General features: G+C 45.0%; 1 protein-coding gene across 1 annotated transcript in view; it reads right to left on the bottom strand.

Annotated features, from left to right (window-relative positions):
- Window positions 1-7,049: 7,049 nt before the first annotated feature.
- The window catches only part of LOC126144816 (invertebrate-type lysozyme 6-like), an 81,710-nt gene continuing 66,538 nt past the window's right edge, over window positions 7,050-22,221 (bottom strand). Inside the window, exon 4 of the mRNA XM_049915514.1 lies at window positions 7,050-7,374. Within this exon, the coding sequence (XP_049771471.1) occupies window positions 7,228-7,374 (147 nt within the window). The 3' untranslated portion in view covers window positions 7,050-7,227. The remainder of the gene's footprint in view (window positions 7,375-22,221) is intronic.

Here is a 22,221-nt window from a genome sequence, read left to right as displayed (position 1 = left end):
AATGGTTAAAAGCTGCTACTTACATTTGTGGTATATGTCTCAAACTTATCATTGCATGGACATATGAAAGACATTGATTTTCATCGCCTTTGTAGCAGTACTTTGTGATGGGTTAGGTTTTTGTTTACAGCATGAAATGATAATCATTTCATTAAAAACCAAGACCCTTAAATATAAGTATTCTATGATATAGAAGTTGAAATTATTTGTCTGTAGATGAGTTTTTACTAAAACGACATGGTGTCCTAGTTCTACTTGGTCTGCTGTGTGAAATATGTACATAATTATGAAATTGTCTATTCATCTTCAAGTGGGATTTTAAGGCACTTCTGAGTTCAGTACCTCCAATTGTTCATCTTCATTGAGACCATTTAACACTAGACACTTTGGCATTAAGGATGTGCATCCTTTCTTTTTTCCACCTATCCAGAATGCAAGATTTCTCATGCCATGGCTCTAACGTCACACTTTACATGCATCTACAGTCCACACTACAGGTGAAGTAGTGATGTGAGAGACTGAAGCTGGCTACAGACAGCTAAGATGGTCACTCCTTAGTGCACTCTTACCTTATTAGCATTTTGCCCATATGTGTGTTACTTCAACCAGTATTACTCCAGCAGTCATAAGAATTAGCCAAAACCGAATTTAAAAACTTTTATGCTCTTGACAAGGGTTAGTATGTAGCAAGCATATTCTTACATCTGTCTAAGGCATTCTGATACAATTGACCATACGATTCCACTAAATAAGCTAAAATCATTAGCAGTGAGAGAGATAGTTAATGACTGTTTCGGATCACACTATCAAATAGGGTACAAATACACTCCTGGAAATGGAAAAAAGAACACATTGACACCGGTGTGTCAGACCCACCATACTTGCTCCGGACACTGCGAGAGGGCTGTACAAGCAATGATCACACGCACGGCACAGCGGACACACCAGGAACCGCGGTGTTGGCCGTCGAATGGCGCTAGCTGCGCAGCATTTGTGCACCGCCGCCGTCAGTGTCAGCCAGTTTGCCGTGGCATACGGAGCTCCATCGCAGTCTTTAACACTGGTAGCATGCCGCGACAGCGTGGACGTGAACCGTATGTGCAGTTGACGGACTTTGAGCGAGGGCGTATAGTGGGCATGCGGGAGGCCGGGTGGACGTACCGCCGAATTGCTCAACACGTGGGGCGTGAGGTCTCCACAGTACATCGATGTTGTCGCCAGTGGTCGGCGGAAGGTGCACGTGCCCGTCGACCTGGGACCGGACCGCAGCGACGCACGGATGCACGCCAAGACCGTAGGATCCTACGCAGTGCTGTAGGGGACCGCACCGCCACTTCCCAGCAAATTAGGGACACTGTTGCTCCTGGGGTATCGGCGAGGACCATTCGCAACCGTCTCCATGAAGCTGGGCTACGGTCCCGCACACCGTTAGGCCGTCTTCCGCTCACGCCCCAACATCGTGCAGCCCGCCTCCAGTGGTGTCGCGACAGGCGTGAATGGAGGGACGAATGGAGACGTGTCGTCTTCAGCGATGAGAGTCGCTTCTGCCTTGGTGCCAATGATGGTCGTATGCGTGTTTGGCGCCGTGCAGGTGAGCGCCACAATCAGGACTGCATACGACCGAGGCACACAGGGCCAACACCCGGCATCATGGTGTGGGGAGCGATCTCTTACACTGGGCGTACACCACTGGTGATCGTCGAGGGGACACTGAATAGTGCACGGTACATCCAAACCGTCATCGAACCCATCGTTCTACCATTCCTAGACCGGCAAGGGAACTTGCTGTTCCAACAGGACAATGCACGTCCGCATGTATCCCGTGCCACCCAACGTGCTTTAGAAGGTGTAAGTCAACTACCCTGGCCAGCAAGATCTCCGGATCTGTCCCCCATTGAGCATGTTTGGGACTGGATGAAGCGTCGTCTCACGCGGTCTGCACGTCCAGCACGAACGCTGGTCCAACTGAGGCGCCAGGTGGAAATGGCATGGCAAGCCGTTCCACAGGACTACATCCAGCATCTCTACGATCGTCTCCATGGGAGAATAGCAGCCTGCATTGCTGCGAAAGGTGGATATACACTGTACTAGTGCCGACATTGTGCATGCTCTGTTGCCTGTGTCTATGAGCCTGTGGTTCTGTCAGTGTGATCATGTGATGTATCTGACCCCAGGAATGTGTCAATGAAGTTTCCCCTTCCTGGGACAATGAATTCACGGTGTTCTTATTTCAATTTCCAGGAGTGTAGATGAGAAGATTAACTTCAGGTATGACTTAACTTATGGTGAAACAGTTACATGGGAGTACCACAAGGTGAGGTATTTGGGCCAACACTGTTCCCGATATTTATAACAACACAACCAGTAGTGCTAGTCATGAAGAAAAGTTTCTTTTTGATTACAGAAACGTTGCAGTCACTGAATAAACAAGAGAAATCCTTGCAGGGAAAGCAAATCAAACCCTCAAGGAAGTTTACAACTGGTCAGTATGCATCAAAGCTAAATTAAACATAAATAAAAGCCATGAATTTCAGTTTGAAGGGAAAAAACACTTCACTGTATTTGCTGCAAAATTTCTTGCAGTGCATACTGGTTATCAGTTAAAGCAGTGTGAATACACAGATAATTGCAAATAGAATGTCACAGTTCTGTAGCACAAAGAATAGGCATACAACAGCAGAATATTTCATCATCTCATGTATTCAGCTGTATACCTACAGTACTCGCATCCCTCTTTCTTATATCCAGTCTGTGCCACTGCACATGTGGCCACAGACAGGTCTACACAAAGGTTAGATATGTTTGATAGTAATGAACTGTGCATATATTGGATTGGCACATGCTGGTATATAGATGAATTATTAGGAACTGCACTGTGGCGACCTGTCTTAGAGATGAGTAAGAAAAACACCTGATCCATACTTTGTCTAAACAAACCACTATCTCGCTTTATTAAATTATTTGCCTAACAAATTTCCACTGTTTCCTTTAGCACCATGTCCCATTAACATTAAGTCAACTCTAGAATTTCGACATCATTATACAGTATAGTGCGACCAGTTTCTATACAGTGCTCTGCCACAACCCATTAATTTGGCTGTAAGCCAAATTTACTTTGAGTGTTACGGCAAATTTCATCTTTCTGTGTTTTGCACTTGCAAGGTATCTTGTGAACAAGTCATACTTAATCGAAACCAAAGGTGCTGTCATTAGTAGAAGGCTTTTATTTTGTGCTTTGTGAGCCTATGACCTAATCTTGTGAATGTCCCATGTGTGGCAGGGAACACATGAATTTAAATATGTCAACTTGTTCCTAAATCTTAGTATCTTGCATATCTGTTGACAGTACTCATTCATTCATTTCAAAAACTCCTTTGAAGTGTGAATGCTCATCCTACAGATTACTCATCAGCAATGTCATGTGCTCTTGAGCCAACATTCTGAGAACACCTTTGTCTTAGAAAGGCAGTGGTCATCCAGATTTAGGATTTTTGTAATTTCGCTTAATGACTGCAGGCAAATACCACAATGACACCCTTGAAAGGGCAGAGCCTATTTCCTTGCTCATCATTTCCTAATCTGAGATTGTGCTCCATCTCTAGTGACATCATTGTCGACAGGACACTGAAAGCTAAAAGATAGTGGCACTTATTTGAATGTAAGTACAAGGCCATAAGACTCTACTTCTAATAAACTGTGTGTCCCACAGTGCCCTCGTCATTGTGATGAATCACCCTATTCAGGAAAGGAAAACCGCTCTCCTTGTCAATTTACACTGCAAATTTAATGTTTCGTGGGTTAAATTTACACTACTATCAAAAGTATCCGGACACTCCCAAATACATACGTTTATGATATTAGGTGCATTGTGCTGACACCTACTGCCATGTACTCCGTATCAGCGACCTCATTAGTCAGTAGACATCGTGAGAGAGGAAAATGGGGCACTCCACAGAACTCGCGGACTTTGAACGTGGTCATGTGATTGGGTGTCACTTGGGTCATACGTCTGTACACAAGAATCCACACTCCTGAGCATCCATAGGTCCACTGTTCAGATGACAGTGAAATGGAAACATTAAGGGACACGTACAGGATGACCTCGTCTGTTGACAGAGACCGCCGACAGTTTTAGAGTGTCGTAATGTGTAATGGACAGACATCTATCCAGACCATCACACAGGAATTACTGCATCAGGATCCATTTCAAGAACTATGACAGTTAGGTGGGAGGTGAGAAAACTTGTATTTCACGGGCGAGAGGCTGCTTGTAAGCCACACATCACGCCATTAAATGCCAAATGACACCTCGCTTTGTGTAAGGATCATAAACATTGGACGATTGAACACAGAAAAAACGTTGTTTGGTGTGACGAATCACAGTACACAACGTGGCGATCCGTTGGCAGGGTGCGGGTAGCGCCAACAGAAAAATTCGGAGGCGGTGGTGTTATGGTGTGGTCGTGTTTTACATGGAGTGGGCTTGCACCCCTTGATGTTTTTCGTGGTACTATCACACCACATGCCTACATTGATTTCTTAACGACCTTGTTGCTTCCCACCGTTTAAGAGCAATTCAGGGATGGCGATTGCATCTTTCAACATGATAGGGCACCTGTTCATAATGCATAGCCTGTGGCGGGGTAGTTACAAGAAAGTAACATCCCTATAATGGACTTGGCTGCACAGAGTCCTGACCTGAATCCTATGGAACACCTTTGGGATGTTTTGAAACGCTGACTTCGTGCCAGGCCTCACGAACTGACATCGATACCTCTCCTCGGTACAGCACTCTGAAGAATGGGCTGCCATTTTCCAAGAAACCTTCCAGCACCTGATTGAATGTATGCCTGAGAGAGTGGAAGATGTCATGAAGGCTAAGGGTGGGCCACAACCATGCTGAATTCCAGCATTACTGATGGAAGGTGCCACGAGCTTTTAAGTCATTTTCAGCCAGGTGTATATGGTTTAAAAATTCATGTCATTCGTCCTGACCATAGGGGCACACTACAAAGATGTCCTTAACTTATCTACAAACTAGCAGAGGCCAGCACTGTTTGCTCAGAGTCACTTGTAAACAAACTGATCACGAAGGGTGACAAGGCTCTGTCCAAGGCTACACTATCACTATTAAAAAATACTTATTTAATAAAAATATGTCTAGATCACAATATGTTTAAACAACGCTGTAACCTCTTTATCAATTAGAAAAAGAAAGAGAGAGAGAGAGAGAGAGGGGGGAGAGAGAGAGAGAGAGAGAGAGAGAGAGAGAGAGAGAGAGAGAGAGAGAATGAATTTGAAAGGGAAACCGTAATGAATAAGGAAACCTCATCAAAACGTATTAATGAAACAGAATTTTTCAGTATGTGCAGTTTAAGTTTGGAAAAAGCCTGCATAATTATGTATATGATGAGCATACTTTCTGACAACCAGTCTTTAAAAAATGACTGAGCACTATGGGACTTAACATCTGAGGTCATCAGACCCTTAGAACTACTTAAACCTAACTAACCTAAGGACATCACACACATCCATGCCAGAGGCAGGATTCGAACCAGTGACCGGAGCGGTTGCAGACTGCAGCTCCTAGAACCGCTCGGCCACAACGGCCGGCACAACCAGTCTTTAAAACGAGGATATGTTTTTGCCACTGTCATAACTGGGGAGTGAATGTTACTCAATATTGGTCCCATAGGAATCCCTTACTTACGGATTTTTGGGACTTATAATCTGGCCCTTGTTTATGTAGGGTGCATGCACAATGGCATTGTCCTGGTGTTTTAAAGGATGGAGGAGTTCTTTAACTTCAGTCAAGTGGCTCATTCTGAAGATATGGCCAAAATATTAGATAAAGGAAAAGGTAGTTTATGGTTGTACAGCCAAATTCTAATAAACCAGAATGTCATCAGCTTTTTGTGCCCTCAGAATCTTATCATCAGAGTGTAATAGCCAAATACTTTTCATTACACATTATTCGTATGTACTCTCAATTTTTATCTCTGAAATTTTTTCAGGGGTGCAAGAGAGCAAAATTAAACTATGAACTTCAGAGGAAGGCTGTAAGAATAGTAACAAAAAATAGGAATCAAGCTGATTGTAAAAATCTGTTCATAATACTTGGGATTTTAACTATACTATGTAGATATATTTACCAATCAGTTATACAAGTGAAAAGTAGTCTAGATACTTACTGTACAAACAGCCTTGTCCATTACCACAAATATATCTAGACTAAACTTACATTTAGCGACAATAAACACAGTATTCGAAATAGCACTTTCTACCAAGAATAAAATTACAAAATAAATTGGCAGAAGGAGATAAAGAGGTAACAAAGTTATCAAAAATAGCATTTAGAAAGTATCCGTTAAGCAATATGCTCTATACAGTGAAGGGTTTATTAGAGAAGTCAGTAGGGTTTGATGAAAATTTAACACAAGTAAATAAAAATAAAACATGTCTTAATTCATAAGACAATTTTCCACAATTTATTTTTCTTTTGTGGAAAATCTTAGACGAAAGCTCTCCAGTGCATATTACTAACATGTCATCCTCTTTCTGATCAACATCTCTTTAATTCTTGAGGGATACTTAATTTTCCAGACATAAATAGGAATTTGCGGTACACAAAATGGAAAATGTTCATTGTCATGTTCCTTATAGCGTGAATAGCGTGAATTATAAAATTGGGTGTGTAATGGGTACAGTTATCAGTACTGGGAAATTAATGTACAGTGTAGCAGTAACTTTTTACATTGTTAGGTAAGTTTCCTGCAAGCAAAGTTGAATGAGGCTGCATTGCTGATCTTGTCTTTAGAAGGATGAAATCTCCGCCAGGCCATCCTGAATTACATTTTTCGTTTCTTCGTTTAATTATTTCTGGAAAATGTGGTGAGGGTAACTTCTCTAAGGCCACAGGCAATCATGTCGAATCTCCTTGTAAAAGTGATCTGTGGGAAAAATTCGGTCATTAAATATGTAAAAAACTTATCTAAACTTAACATACATGTCGGCAGAAACGGTGACTGAGCTTTTTAACTGAGTTTAGATACAATTTTACAGACTTTTATTTATGAGTAGATATTTCTTAACCATAATCTACGCAAGTGTATCTGAGAAGCTCTCGTCCAGGAGACTTTGTCGCTCTAATTGCTGGACGTAAAACTGTGCCAACCAAAGAAATAAGCCCCCATATGGCAGAGACCACAGGCCACGTGAACAGTCCTTCTAAGGCTGGTTGAGCACTTCGAAGTTGAAGCGGCAGTTCTCGAACTCGTCGATGTACACCTGGCCGGGCTTGCCGTCGCAGGAAGGACCCAGGTGGTGGATCAAAGCGAAGTCGTGGCAGTCCACGTTGCCGTTATTGTTGCAGTCCTGGAACAACGATGCCGGGAGTGCCATAATATTTACTTGTTAAACTAATGTCAGCAACAAAATCTTAACCGTAGCACTTTGAATTAATGCTAGTGATAGGGCCTAGAAAGGCGAAGGGGAAGTAGATTTTTCTCATTTAATTTACAATGAATCCAATCTCAAATCCTATGCCACTGCACCCGAAGTGAATGTAGTTACTATGCGTATCAATGAAAAGGTACCCCTAATATCCCGCCACTAGTATGTAGAAACTTAAGAGAGGTAAGCCATAGGACATCACAGCAGCACTTGCAACTTATTTGCTACATGGCTGATGGTAATTCCATTCCTACATGCCTATATAATTAATTTGGAATATATGAACCGTTTTTATTTGCTGAATATCCTTTATTCGTTCCTATACTATGTATTTTCAGTTAGTCATTGTGGACCTAATGGCTTTTTTATGGGGGGGGGGGGAGAGAATCAGAAAAAGTGTTTCTGTACTGACGTTTAGGGAAGCTAAAACATAAAAGTAGGAAAGAAGTTTTGCATTAGCCGGTTTTTTTATAACGGAACAGTTTTAGTTTCTACACTGACACAGCAATAACAATGCCTAACTGATTCACATTACAAGTTGTTGTTGTTGTTGTCTTCAGTCCTGAGACTGATTTGATGCAGCTCTCCATGCTACTCTATCCTGTGCAAGCTACTTCATCTCGCAGTACTTACTGCAACCTACATCCTTCTGAATCTGCTTAGTGTATTCATCTCTTGGTCTCCCTCTACGATTTTTACTCTCCACGCTTCCCTCCAATACTAAATTGGTGACATTGATGCCTCAGAACATGTCCTTCCAACCGATCCCTCTTTCTACTCAAGTTGTGCCACAAACTCCTCTTCTCCCCAATCCTATTCAGTACCACCTCATTAGTTACATGATCTACCCATCTAATCTTCAGCATTCTTCTGTAGCACCACATTTCGAAAGCTTCTATTCTCTTCTTGTATAAACTAGTTATCGTCCACGTTTCACTTCCATACATGGCTACACTCCATACAAATACTTTCAGAAACGACTTCCTGACACTTACATCAATACTCGATGTTAACAAATTTCTCTTCTTCAGAAACGCTTTCCTTGCCATTGCCAGTCTACATTTTATATCCTCTCTACTTCGACCATCATCAGTTATTTTGCTCCCCAAATAGCGAAACTCCTTTACTACTCTAAGTGTCTCATTTTCTAATCTAATTCCCTCAGAATCACCCGACTTAATTCGTCTACATTCCATTATCCACGTTTTGCTTTTGTTGATGTTCGTCTCATAGTCTCCTTTCAAGAAACTGTCCATTCCGATCAGCTGCTCTTCCAAGTCCTTTACTGTCTCTGACCTTGAAGTTTTTATTTCTTCTCCATGGATTTTAATACCTACTCCGAATTTTTCTTTTGTTTCCTTTACTGCTTGCTCAATATACAGATTGAACAACATCGGGGAGAGGCTACAACCCTGTCTCACTCCTTTCCCAACCACTGCTTCCCTTTCATGTCCCTCGACTCTTATAACTGCCATCTGGTTTCTGTACAAATTGTAAATAGCCTTTCGCTCCCTGTGTTTTAGCCCTGCCACCTTCGGAACTTGAAAGAGTATTCCAGTCAACATTGTCAAAAGCTTTCTCTAAGTCTACAAATGCTAGAAACTTAGGTTTGCCTTTTCTTAATCTAGCTTCTAAAATAAGTCGTAGGGTCAGTATTCCCTCACGTGTTCCCATATTTCTACGGAATCAAAACTGATCTTCCACAATGTCGGCTTCTAGCAGTTTTTCCATTCGCCTGTAAAGAATTCGCGTTAGTATTTTGCAGCTGTGACTTATTAAACTGATAGTTCGATAATTTTCACATCTGTCAACACCTGCTTTCTTTGGGATTGGAATTATTATATTCTTCTTGAAGTCTGAGGGTATTTCGCCTGTCTCATACATCTTGCCCACCAGATAGTAGAGTTTTGTCAGGACTGGCTCTCCCAAGGCCGTCAGTAATTCTAATGGAATGTTGTCTAGTCCCGGGTCCTTGTTTCGACTCACGTCTTTCAGTGCTCTGTCAAACGCTTCACGCAGTATCGTATTCCCATTTTATCTTCATCTACATCTTCTTCCATTTCCATAATATTGTCCTCTAGTACATCGCCCTTGTATAAACCCTCTATATACTACTTCTGCCTTTCTGCTTTCCCTTCTTTGCTTAGAACTGGGTTTCCATCTGAGCTTTTTATATTCATACAAGTGGCTCTTTTCTCCAAAGGTCTCTTTAATTTTCCTCTAGGCAGTATCTATCTTACCCCTAGTGAGATAAGCCTCTACATCCTTACATTTGTCCTCTAGCCATTCCTGCTTAGCCATTTTGCACCTCCTGTCGATCTCATTTTTCAGACGTTTGTATTCCCTTTTGCCTGCTTCATTTACTGTATTTTTATATTTTCTCCTTTCATCAATTAAATTCAATATTTCTTCTGTTACCCAAGGATTTCTACTAGCCCTCATCTTTTTACCTACTTGATCCTCTGCTGCCTTCACTACTTCATCCCTCAGAGTTACCCATTCTTCTTCTACTGTATTTCTTTCCTCCATTCCTGTCAATTGTTCCCTTATGCTCTCCCTGAAACTCTCTACAACCTCTGGTTTAGTCAGTTTATCCAGGTCCCATCTCCTTAAATTCCCACCTTACATACATTCCTACATTACATACACTGGCGAAATACCCACTGTCATCTGTACGCCTTTCCTTCATTTTTCGTAAGCAGCAATTTACCCTTTTAATGTCAATCAGTCAGTCTGTAAATTAAAAAAATGCGATCTGTAAGTTGTAAAAATTACTGCAGACATATCTCAAGATACGAATCAGATTTGACACGTTAACTAATCACTGCCAGGTATGAAGGAAGTGGTCACTGGGAAAAAGAATGTAACTGTCCGAAGACTGAACTCAAGGTCTTTGGACTGGAAATTCTGCCACTAACAAACATCATGAAGTATTGCATTAAATACGCACTAAATGAGTAATTTCAACTACGCCTGTGGGCCAACTAATAAAATAATCCTGTGATAACTGTTTGGTAGTAACATAGTGGCTTTTATATTCGTTCTTGTGCTACAAAAACACAATTTGTACTCAAACCCTGAATAGTCGTGGAACAATAGTAGATAGAACGAAATATTATATAGGCATTTCTAATGTATTACCAAAGCACAAAATACTTCATTCACGCAGAAAGGAATAATTGTTTATTTCCGCAAACCACCTTCACCATTAGCGTCTTCCATATTAATTTTAACCACTCACTGTTTGCGTCTTCATTTATCGGACATACTAGCGCCATTAAGTCAATTTCATTACAGTTTTTACAATCAATAATGGAATAATCTGGAACTGTCCTTAAAAATTACGAAATCCATAATAGTTACTTTTTTTATAAATTACATTGATCAAAATTTAGTCTACAGAAAGTGGTATGGAAATCAAATGGAGAAATCAATTCGACTTACATCACGATTCTTTTACCGCTGCTAAAGTAAACAACATGAACAGAGTGCATGAAGGTCTATTGAGTTTCTGCCTTCCAGTAATTATGTCACGAAACATGTGCTGGGATTTGAGCGCTATGTTACGCTCATATCCCAACAGAGCTGTTTCTTGAGTTTATGAACCTGTGTTGATGTTGGAAATGTTTGTATGTTTTTATAGGAGACGGTTCTGGTTTCTTTCATCAGCACTAGTTCTATATTACGTTAGTTGCTTTGAGATGCCGACTACGCTGTCAGATGCCCAGAGCGGCTAACCTAAATGAGGCCTGCTGTCTGCTTACAAACTGGTATATTTGTGTTTAAAATTTGTGGTAGAACCAGCATAATGGCTGATAAGAAATATATATGTAATGTGCGCTCTTACACTGTAGAAAATGTAATATATTATGCTGAAAAACAATACCCTAAAAGGACTGATCAGTTGCACCATGGTACAAAGCGTGATTGTGAGGGGTTGTAATGTTACAGATTCATTTACCACGTCATGGCGCTCAGGATGCCTGTCTGTGCGTCCTCCGATTTTGCAGGCAGTAGCTGTGCTGAGTTTAGAGGTGAACCGTGTTTGCAGCATTCATTCTAGGATACAACGATGTCCCATCGACGAGTTCGTTCTCTTGTTGAACAGTGTCCGCTACTTGAACGGGGTCGCACTGTGTGCCTATGGGAAGCTGGAAGAACGTATCTACGGATGTATCGTGCTTATCTTCCGCAGTGCCCACAAGCTGAATTGTAATGAGCGTTCCAGCGAGTATCAGACAGTGGTTCCTACAACGAAGTCCCATCTTGATGGAGAAGATGAGAACGAAAAAAATATAAGTTCTCTGCAATTCCAAAACCGATGATGCTAGAGGGAACACATGAGAATACATGAACTCGAAAAAGATTCAAGGAATGACGCGGCACTGTCGCAACCTTGAGCCCTGGGCAACGCAATATCCAATCCATCCTTTTCCAGCTACTGTTCAGTATCTTTAGCTGTATCCTCTGCAGTCTTCTACATTTAGTTTGCATACGTATGGAGCCTCTAACCCCAAACCGCCACGAATTCACTGAAAACATTCTGGCCTTGTAAGGGATTTGATTACAGATTCACTGGTTCTGGTGGCCTCCATACGTCGCGGCTGCCGAATGAATCTGTGCCATCTTAGTTTGAGGCAAAACACGGTTGACAATGTCTACACAACCCAAGTAAATGTAAACGGCACGTTGCATCACAGCTGTTTGCTCGATATTGCTAATTATGTCTATGGTGAGAAATTTCTGCAGTTCGTTAAGATAGTTGAATAATAATGCACTTAAGACAAGATGATGCTGTTCTGTAATGCCACGACAAACTTTCAAAATGGTTCAAATGGCTCTGAACATTATGGGACTTAACATCTGAGGTCATCAGTCCCCTAGAACTTAGAACTACTTAAACCTAACTAACCTAAGGACATCACACACATCCATGCCCGAGGCAGGCTTCGAACCTGCCACCGTAGCGGTCGCGCAGTTCCAGACTGAAGCGCCTAGAACCGCTCTGTCACAGCAGCCGGCGTCAAACTTTCCTTCACACACTTATCTGTAGCTAGGTACCTCTTGCTTCAATGTCAAGTGCGCTTATATTACCATTAATTAACCTGGTTTCCACGAAACTGATGATGAGCGTGTTTGTTTCGGCCTTCCCAAAGATTGAGACAAGCATTAAGGCTTTCCTCCACGTTCGTTTTTAGCTCTTAACTGACGGCTTGTAGAACTTCACTTGCAGCGAAATTGATCCAAATATCGTTACCACAGCCACACCATCTGTAATTAACACTGTCAAATTTTCGCCTGGCGGTGCTAGTAATATTCCTGTCCAATTCGACCGACCTTTCGTCACTAGTAACGATAAAATTCCTTGGCCACCTACACGGGCTCTTCATTTTGATAGTGCTAGTTCGATGATTTACTATTTACTTTTATTATTGTCTGTTTTACTTTCATTACTTTTTATTTCTCTGTGACATCCTCAACATAGATACAATTCTCACTATTGTTTGAGCAAGTATCTTCGTTTAGCACTTCTCGTGCGCCCTAGTACTGTGCATTCGAACACACTTGAAATAAGGTGGAACTCCGGACACAATATCTGTACATGTGGCGTCTTCTTTTTGACATGCCAAAAGAACAATTCTTTTTTGATCCAGCAGCCACTCTGAATTAAGACGCAAATGAATTACAGACATTGGCAGCGAGTGGGCATTGATGGAAATAAATGGGGAAAGTTGGTTGGATTGGAGAAGGGACCAAACTACGCGGTCATCAGTCTCTCCAACCTTGGAATAACAAACCGATAAAACCTCACACTGTAAGAGGGAACAACAATGAGCATAAAATTACAAATTATTGACAGAGAAGGAAGGAAGAAGGCGGAGGAAGAGAGGAGGAAAAGAAAGTGACTAATGAAAGGGGCATGAAGGAAGAAGCACAGGTAAACAAGATAGACACTCAAGATAAAACAGACCCCATAAAGAAAGGAGTGGGAAGGCAGAGGGCGGGGGTGAGCCACCAAGCCCAGTCGAAGCCAGTCCAATATGGGCGAAAGGGGGAACAAGACAGCCTGCCATCCTCTCCACCCACCGCTAAGGTTGAAGGTCCCACCCTTAAATAAAGCGATAAAAACCCTATCACGAAGAAATCGTAAAACTAGATCAGCAGATGAGGCAGCGAGTCAGGAAAGCTAAAAGTCTGTCACAGGGCGGCTAAATTGGGACAGTCCAGTAAGAGGTGAACCACAGTCAACATCAATCCACAACGACAGGGAGAGGGGTCCTCATGATGGAGGAGATAACCGTGAGTCAGCCAAGTATGGCCGATGCGGAGCTGGTAAAGGACGACAGAGGCTTTACGAGAGGCCTGTAAGGAAGACCGCCTCATTGTTGTAGAATCCTTTATTGCCCTGAGCTTGTTCGGCAAAGAAATAGAGTGCTACTCTGCATCTCGAAGTTCCAAATCCTGACGATATAATGCCAAGCGAAGGTTTTGCCAATAGCAAGAGAGGACCATAAGTAGCCAATTTAGCCAGTTGACTGGCACGTTCATTGCCAGGGATCCCAACATGGCCTGGGGTCCAAATGAAAGCCACTGAGCGTCCACATTGATCAAGGAGAAAAAGGGAGTCCTGGATAGCTATGACCAACAGGTGGTGAGGGAAGCACTGGCTGACAGCTTGCAAGCTGCTCAAGGAGTCACTACAGATAGTGAAGGACAGTCCTGAGAAGCGGACATGGTTCAGTGTGCACAAGATGGCTACCAATTCTACAGTAAAAACACTAAAGCCATCTGGCAAGGAACGAAGTTCCGTGTGTCTCGCATAGGGGTTAGCATAACCAGTGTGACCAGCAAGCATGGAGTCATCAGTATAAATCTGAACCCTGGAACTGAGGAGACAGTAGAATTGGTGGCAAATGGCCTCCAGAGGGACAGAATCCTTTGAATTGATGGAGAGATCAAGACAGAGCTGTGGCCAAGAGACGCACGATGGAGGGGTACATGAGTGAGCATAGAAAAGAGGCGGTGAAGGGAAGTGTTGGAGCTCAGAAAAGAGCGACTGAATGCGGGCAGCCATTGGTAAGCCCACACTGTGGCCGCCGCTGCGGGAGGTTGATCTCCATGTCTGAATAAAGGAGACCATAATTAGGGTCCTTTGGGGTACAGTGAATGTGGAGTGTGTAAGGTATCAGCTGTTGTTGGCGCAAAACTCGCAGTGGTGGAATCCCCACCTCTGCAAGAAGGTTAATCATAGGGTTAGTCCAGAAGGCACCAGTCACAAGTCGTACCTCACAATTTGTGAATGGGGTCTAGTATCTGAAATGTCAGAGGTAATGCAGAGCCATAGACAGGAATCCCATAGTCTATACGAGACTGAACCGGCGCTTTGTACGATTGTAGGAGAATAGAGGGGTCTGCACCCCAGGTAGTATTGTACAGACATCTAAGAACACTGAGATGTAACCAGCACATCCTCTTCAGCTGTCAAAGATGAGTGAGACATGTCAACCAGGCACCGAAGACCAGACCCGAGAAGCAATGGGTGTCCACCACCTCAAGGGATTGGCCATCGAGGAACAGGTCTGGATGGGGATGGACTGTACAGCGATGGCAGAAATGCATGACACATGACTTGGCCACCGAAAACTGAAAGCCACAGAAGAGTGCCCAAGATCGCACCCGGTAGATTGCCCCCTGTAGATGGCGCCCATGATGGAGGAATTGATGTAGATACAAAAATCGTCAGCATGCAAAGAGGGGTTCACTGTCGGCCCAGCAGCCACCACCAGTACATTAATGGCGACGAGAAAGAGAGGGATGCTCAGCACGGAACCCTGTGGACTGTTTTTTTTTATGGTTTTAGGGCGCAAAACTGCTTCAGTCATTAGCGCCCAGTCTATGACTTACGAAAAGGTAAAAAAATCAACCTGGAAACCAGCAGCAATGGGAACGAAACTCAAAAAACTGGGGAAACTAAAAACAGAAGGAAAGCTTAAAAAACCACTATAGAAGGGGGGTTGTTTGTCCCCAATAAGAGCTTGAAATGACTAACGTCATCTCACTGGCACTAATGAACTCGAGAACGCGATCGGCTGAGCGCGTGTCATTTGCTAAAATGGAAGATATATCAGGCGACAGCTGTAGACCGGCGCATAACGGAGTAAAATAGGGGCACTCAAGTAAAAGGTGTCTCACCGTCCACAGTGGGGACAGAGTGGGGGAGGACCGCCACTTAAAAGATGTCTATGGCTAAAAAGACAGTGCCCTATCCGGAGTCTAGCTAAAATTACCTCCTGCCGATGAGTTCGGGAGTAAGAGGTCCAAGCACAGGGAAGAGCTTTCACATCCAGTAACTTATTATTGCGAAGTGTCGACCAATGTGCGTGCCATAGAAGAGCAACACGACGACATAAAACACTCCGCAGATCAGCGAAGGGAATCATGCGAATAGCTGGCTGAAGAAGAGAGGTTGCAGCCTTGGCCGCTATATCTGCCGCCTGATTTCCACAGATACCAACATATCCTGGATCCAGAGGAACGCCACAGAGACGCCCCCAAGTGGATCAAGTGGAGGCAGTCCTGAATCCGGTGGACCAGGGGGGGCAGGGTAGAGAGCTTGGAGACTGAGGAGAGAGCTGAGCGAATCTGAGCAGATATACTGTATCCGCTGATGGCGACGGATGTATTGGACAGCCTGGAGAACAGCGTAAAGCTCCGCAGTAAAAACCGAACACTGGTAGGGAAGCTGAAATCGATTGGGGGTGTCGCCAACAATATAGGCACTCCCTACACCTAACGATGTTTTCGAGCCGTCGGTGTAAATAAATGTGGCGTCCGTCATTTGTGCACATAGAGCAGCAAAACCCGACGATAAACAAGAGAAGTGGTACCATCCTTGGGAAACTGACAAATGTCACGGAGCAGGCAGGTTCGGGGCCAGAGCCAAGGCGGTGCTGTACCCCAAGGTGTCAAGAAAGTTTTAGGAAAGTGGAAGGAAAGAGAATGGAGCAGTCGACGGAAGTGGACTCCCAGTGGTAGTAGGGAGAAGGGGGGCCTGCATACCCTAAATCCAAGGAGGCGTCGAAAAATATGTCATGGGCCGGATTTGCAGGCGTGGAAGACAGATGGCTAGCACAACGACTCAGAAGGATAGCTCGCCTATTGGACAGCGGAGGTTCAGCAGTCTCAGCATAAACGCTTTCCACAGGGCTGGTGTAAAAAGCTCCAGACACTAAACGTAATCCACGGTGGTGGACAGAGTCGAGACGCCGAAGAACAGACGGCCGAGCAGAGGAGTAAACTATGCTTCAATAGTCCAATTTCGAGCGCACTAAAGCGCTATAGAGGCGGAGAAGGACCACTCGGTGCACTCCCCAGGAGGTGCTATTCAGGACACGGAGGGTGTTGAGGGATCGCAGACAGCGAGCAGAAAGATAGGAAACGTGGGAGGACCAGCACAGTTTTCTGTCAAACATGAGACCCAAGATTTTGCGACGTCCGCGAACGGAAGGTTGACAGGTCCTAGATGTAAGGAAGGTGGAAGAAACTCCGTACGACGCCAAAAATTAACACAAACGGTTTTACTGAGAGAAAACCGGAAGCCGGTTTCGATGCTCCAAGAGTGGAGGCGATCGAGACATCCTTGAAGACGTCGTCCAAGAAGGTTGGTCCGTTGAGAGCTGTAGTAGATCGCAAAATCGTCCACGAAGAGGGAGCCCGAGACATCAGGAAGGAAACAATCCATAATTGGATTGATGGCAATGGCAAACAGTACAACACTAGCACGGAGCCCTGGGGTACCCCGTTTTCTTGGGACAAAGTACGGGAGAGAGTAGTGTTCATCCGCTCTTTAAATGTGCGCTCTGCCATAAATTCACGAAGAAAAAGGGGCCGCCGACCTCGAAAGCCCCAAGAGAACAGTGTGCGGAGGATGCCTGTCCTCCAACAGGTACCGTACGCTCTCTCCAGATCAAAAAATTTTGCTACTGTTTGGCGTTTCCTGAGAAAATTGTTCATGATATAAGTGGAGAGAGCAACAAGATGGTCAACTGCAGAACGATGCTTTCGTAAACCGCATTGGGCAGGTGTTAAAAGACTTCGTGACTCCAGCCATCAGGCTAAATGGCAATTCAGCATACGTTCCAAAACCATACATACACTACTCTTGAGAGAAATGGGGTGATCGCTAGAGGGGAGATATTTGTCCTTTCCAGGTTTCGGAAAAGGAACGACGATAGCTTCCCGCCATCGTCTGGGGAAAGTACTGTCGGTCCAAATTCGATTATAAAGGCGAAGGAGGTAACGCAAACTATGGTATGATAAATGCAGCAACATTTGGATGTGAATACTATCCGGTCCTGGGGCGGAAGAGCGAGAAAAAGAGAGTGCATGTTGGAGTTCCCGCATAGAGAAAACAGTATTGTAGCTTTCGCGATTTTGAGAGGAGAAAGCTAGAGGTCGCACTTCCGCTGCACGTTTCTTCGGGAGAAAAGCTGGCGGGTAATTTGAAGAGTTCGAATCTCAGCAAAGTGTTGACCCAATGAGTTAGAAATTTCGACGGGGTCCACTAATTTATCATGCGCGACAGTGAGCCCAGAGACCGCAGAGAAACTAGACGCTCCAGATAACCGCCGAATCTGACTCCAAACTTCCGAGGAGGGAGTGAAGGTGTTAAAGGAGCTAGTAAAGAAGACCCAGCTTGCCTTCTTGCTATCGCGGATGACGCGACGGCATCTTACGGTTACAGTTGGCCAAAGTAGGATGGTGTCTGAAAACGCGAAGAGCACGTCGCCGCTCACGTATTGCGTCTCGGCATGCCTCGTTCCACCAAGGAACTGGGGGGCGCCGGGGCAATTCGGAGGTGCAAGGTATTGAACGTTCCGCAGCTGTAAGAGTAACTTCTGTAATATGAGTGACCTCATCGTCGACGCTAGGAAAGTGACGGTCATCGAATGTCGCTAGAGACGAAAAGAGTGTTCAATCGGCTTGGGCAAACTTTCAGCGCCTCGGGCGTATGTATAGCAGTTGTGGCTGCAATCTAAGGACACATGGAAAGTGGTCACTGGAGTGTGTATCAGCAAGAGCGAACCATTAGAAGCGCCGAGCTAGCGAAACAGTACCGACCGAAAGGTCCAAATGAGAGAAATTTGTCGTGGTGACAGACTAAAATGTATGGTCCCCAGTGCTGAGGCAAACAAGATCCGCTTGGTGGAAGACGTCTAGCAATAGTGAGCCACGCGGATAAGGACGCGGAGATCCCCAAAGTGGGTGGTGGGCATTGAAGTCCCCAACCAGCAAATAGGGAGGCGGAAGCTGACCAAGAAGATGAAGATCAGCTCTTGCCATTGCTGTGGACGATGGAATGTATACAGTACAAAGAGAGAACGTGTATCCAGAAAGGGAAAGACGGACAGAGACAGCTTGGAAGGAACTGTTTAAGGGGATTGGGTGATAATGGAGAGTATCATGGAGAAGAATCATGGAGAAGAATCATGACTCCTCCATGGGCTGGAGTGCCTTCAACAGAGGGGAGGTCAAATCAGACTGACTGAAAATGGGGGGAAAACCAAAGCGATTGTCGGGACACAGCTTTGTTTCCTGAAGACAGAAGATGACCGGCGAGTAGGATCGTAAGATGATCGACAATTCATCCCGATTGGCTCGAATGCCGCGGATATTCCAATGGATAATGGACATTGGGTGGACAGAAAAGAGAAGAATGTGACCAAGGTTGCCCTCAACTCAACGACTGCTCAGACCTTGCGACCGACAGCGTGGAACGGCTATCAGCTGAAGACAGAAGATCCTCATCCATAGGTTGTCCGGGAGCAGTTCCTGCCACCAGCGATCGGCCTGTTGATCGGCCGCCAGCAGTGCGCCTCGGCGACACGGAAGACAGTCGAGGGCAGTTACCGCCATGTGGTGCTGTAGATGAGACACGCCGTGGCGGAGAAGGACAGGAACTGGGTTTCTTATTAGCCTTCTTGGAAACTGGACGTTGAGATGAAGGAGGAACCGATGGTTGTGATGTTGGTGTACGTAAAAAATCTTCACGAGTAGGCTCGTTTTTGGAACTCCGGGTGTCTGATTTTGGGGCTTGAGATTTAGCAAAACCCGATGAAGGGTGAGCCATGGAGTGAGCAGGTGAGAGGGGACGTTGAACGGGCAATCTTTGCACTGGCCAATCTGACGACCGTGGCACTAAAGGTGAGATTACAAGTCTGCGTGGCCGCCTCCTTTGTTGGTCGAGGAGAGGCAAGGACAGTGCTGTATTTTCCTGTCTGAGGCACAGTGGGCTTTCGACTGGCGAATAATTTTCGAGCAGCAAAGGTTGACACCTTTTCCTTCACTCTGATTTCCTGAATGAGCCGTTCGTCTTTAAAAATGGGGCAATTCCAAGAGGAAGCAGCGTGGTCACCCACACAGGTGATGCAATGAGGGGATGGAGGTGGACAAGCAACCTCATGGGCATCCTTGCCACACAGGCTGGCTGGTATGACTGAACTGCTGACACCAATAGCAACGTGTAGGGTTTGGGATGTAAGGGCGAACGGAAATTATCTCATAGCCTGCTTTTATGTTCGATGGAAGTTTAACTCTGTCAAATGTCAAGAAGACAGTTCGGGTTGGAACGATGTTACACCCTGGTCAGACAGGTAGTTTTGAATTTCCTCGTTGGACAATCCGTCGAGGGAGCGTGTATAAACGACCCCACGTGATGAATTTAAGGTGCGGTGTGCTTCCACCCGGACAGGGAAGGTGTGTAGCAGTAAAGCACGCAGCAATTTTTGTGCCTGGAGGGCACTGACTGTTTCTAACAAGGTGCCATTTCGTAAACGGGAACAAGACTTTACAGGACCTGCAATTGCGTAGACACCTTTCTGAATAATGAAAGGGTTGACTGTGGAGAACTCTTTACCTTCGTCCGACCGAGAAACAACAAGGAACTGTGGCAACGATGGAAGAACTGTCTGTGGCTGAGACTCATTGAACTTACGCTTGTGAGCAGACACAGTAGATGATGAGGAAACCATTGCAGAAGTATCCCCCATGATTACCGGCGTCTCCGATGGCGCGCTCCTTCCTTGTGGGGGCCCTCTCTGAGGGCACTCCCGCCTTAGGTGATTGTTCACACCTCAGGTCACACCTCCCGAGAAACGGATGGAGGGACCAATCGGCACTTTCAGAAGGTATCAGCTCGGGTAATCACCCGTCCCTGGGCATGGCCGTTACCAGGGGGTACGTACGTGTCCTACCTGTCTACCCGGGGTGGGGAATTACGCGTTACCCTGTCACCGGCTACACATAGAAATGCGTGGGTCGGCCTTCAGACATGCACAGGGAGGATAAAAAGAGAAAGGGAGGAACAAAGAAAAGGAAAAGAAAGGAAAGAATAGAGGTCTTAAACGCCACAGCGGAGAAAAGGGTAAAGAGAAGAGGTAAGGAAAAATGGAAGGACAAAGGAAGGACAGACTTGCCAGCAGAGAAAGCATAGAAGAGAGACCGATTTACAGTTTCGAGCGTCCTTCTCCAGACGTAGGCACTCCCAGATGGGGAGAAAGGTTGGTGGGCTGGTTGGGGTTTAAGGGACCAAACAGCGAGATCATCAGTCCCTTGTTTCAAATGTGGTCCATTCCGCTAATGTGACATCTCAGGAAAGTCAGAACAATAAAAGGGAAAAGGCTAAAAACGTAAAAGGGCAGTCATGTTGTCAATGGCAAAAACAAAATGAGGGAAGTCAGCGAAAGAACGAACCCAGCACTATGCTGAAGCAGTATAGGCAAGACCACCTGTGACTTAGAAGGTGCAACCGCTAGAATGTAGAAGTACATATGGGAAAAGGAGACTAACCAATCCTTAAAAAAAGGGGGTAAAAACAGACTAAAAGCGGAAGAAAAGAGGATCTGTCAGGGAGGTGAGTCGGGAATCTCCAAACACGGCTTATAGTGGGAGACACCCAAACACTCACCGCCCTGTCCGAACACCAGAGAGATTAAAAACCTTAAAACTGAGAATAAAAACCACTTTCCCAGAGGAAACCAAGAACCAGAGAGACCAACCGGGAATCGTCAGCCAACATCAAAGGTAAAGTTTGGGGGAGTCTGTACTTAGCACGCAGAGCCAAAAGAAAGGGGCAGTCAACCAAAATGTGGGCGACTGACGAAGGCTCCACAACCACAAAGTGGGGGTGGTTCATCACGCAAAAGAAAACCATGGGTCAGCCTGGTATGGCCAATGCGGAGATGACACAGTGTGGTCGAGTCCTTTCGGAGAGGTGAAAGGAAGGATGCCACGGGCCTGGTGTCACCTTAATTGCATGAAGTTTATTAGAGAGGGGAGTAGCCTCCCAAGAATTGGCCCATGACTGTGCGAAGTGGGATTTGATGTCAAGCCATAAATCCGCTGCAGGAGGGGTTACAGAAAACAGGGGGTAAGTGACTGCTCCCCCAGCCAAACTATCAGCGAGCTCATTACCCGGGATACCCACATGGCCAGGGACCGAAAGGAAGTCAATGGAACAAGCAGCACGGTGAATATCAGCAAGATGGTCATGGATGGCAGAGACCAAGCTATGGTGCGAAAAACACCGGTCAATAGTAAGAAGGCCACTCATCGAGTCCATACATAACAAAACGCGGCTGTGTTGGGACTGTTTAATAAAGGTAAGGGCCTGGGAAATTGCCATCAATTCCACAGTAAACACCCCACATGTAGGTGGCAGCAGATGATTTTCCGTTCCAACAGAGGACGTGAAGGCATACCCCACATGAT

The sequence above is a fragment of the Schistocerca cancellata genome, chromosome 2 (assembly GCF_023864275.1).
Source record: "Schistocerca cancellata isolate TAMUIC-IGC-003103 chromosome 2, iqSchCanc2.1, whole genome shotgun sequence".
NCBI classification, from domain to species: domain Eukaryota; kingdom Metazoa; phylum Arthropoda; class Insecta; order Orthoptera; family Acrididae; genus Schistocerca; species Schistocerca cancellata.
The sequence above is the reverse complement of the archived record's forward strand: the minus strand, read 5'-3'. Positions and strand labels throughout refer to the sequence as shown.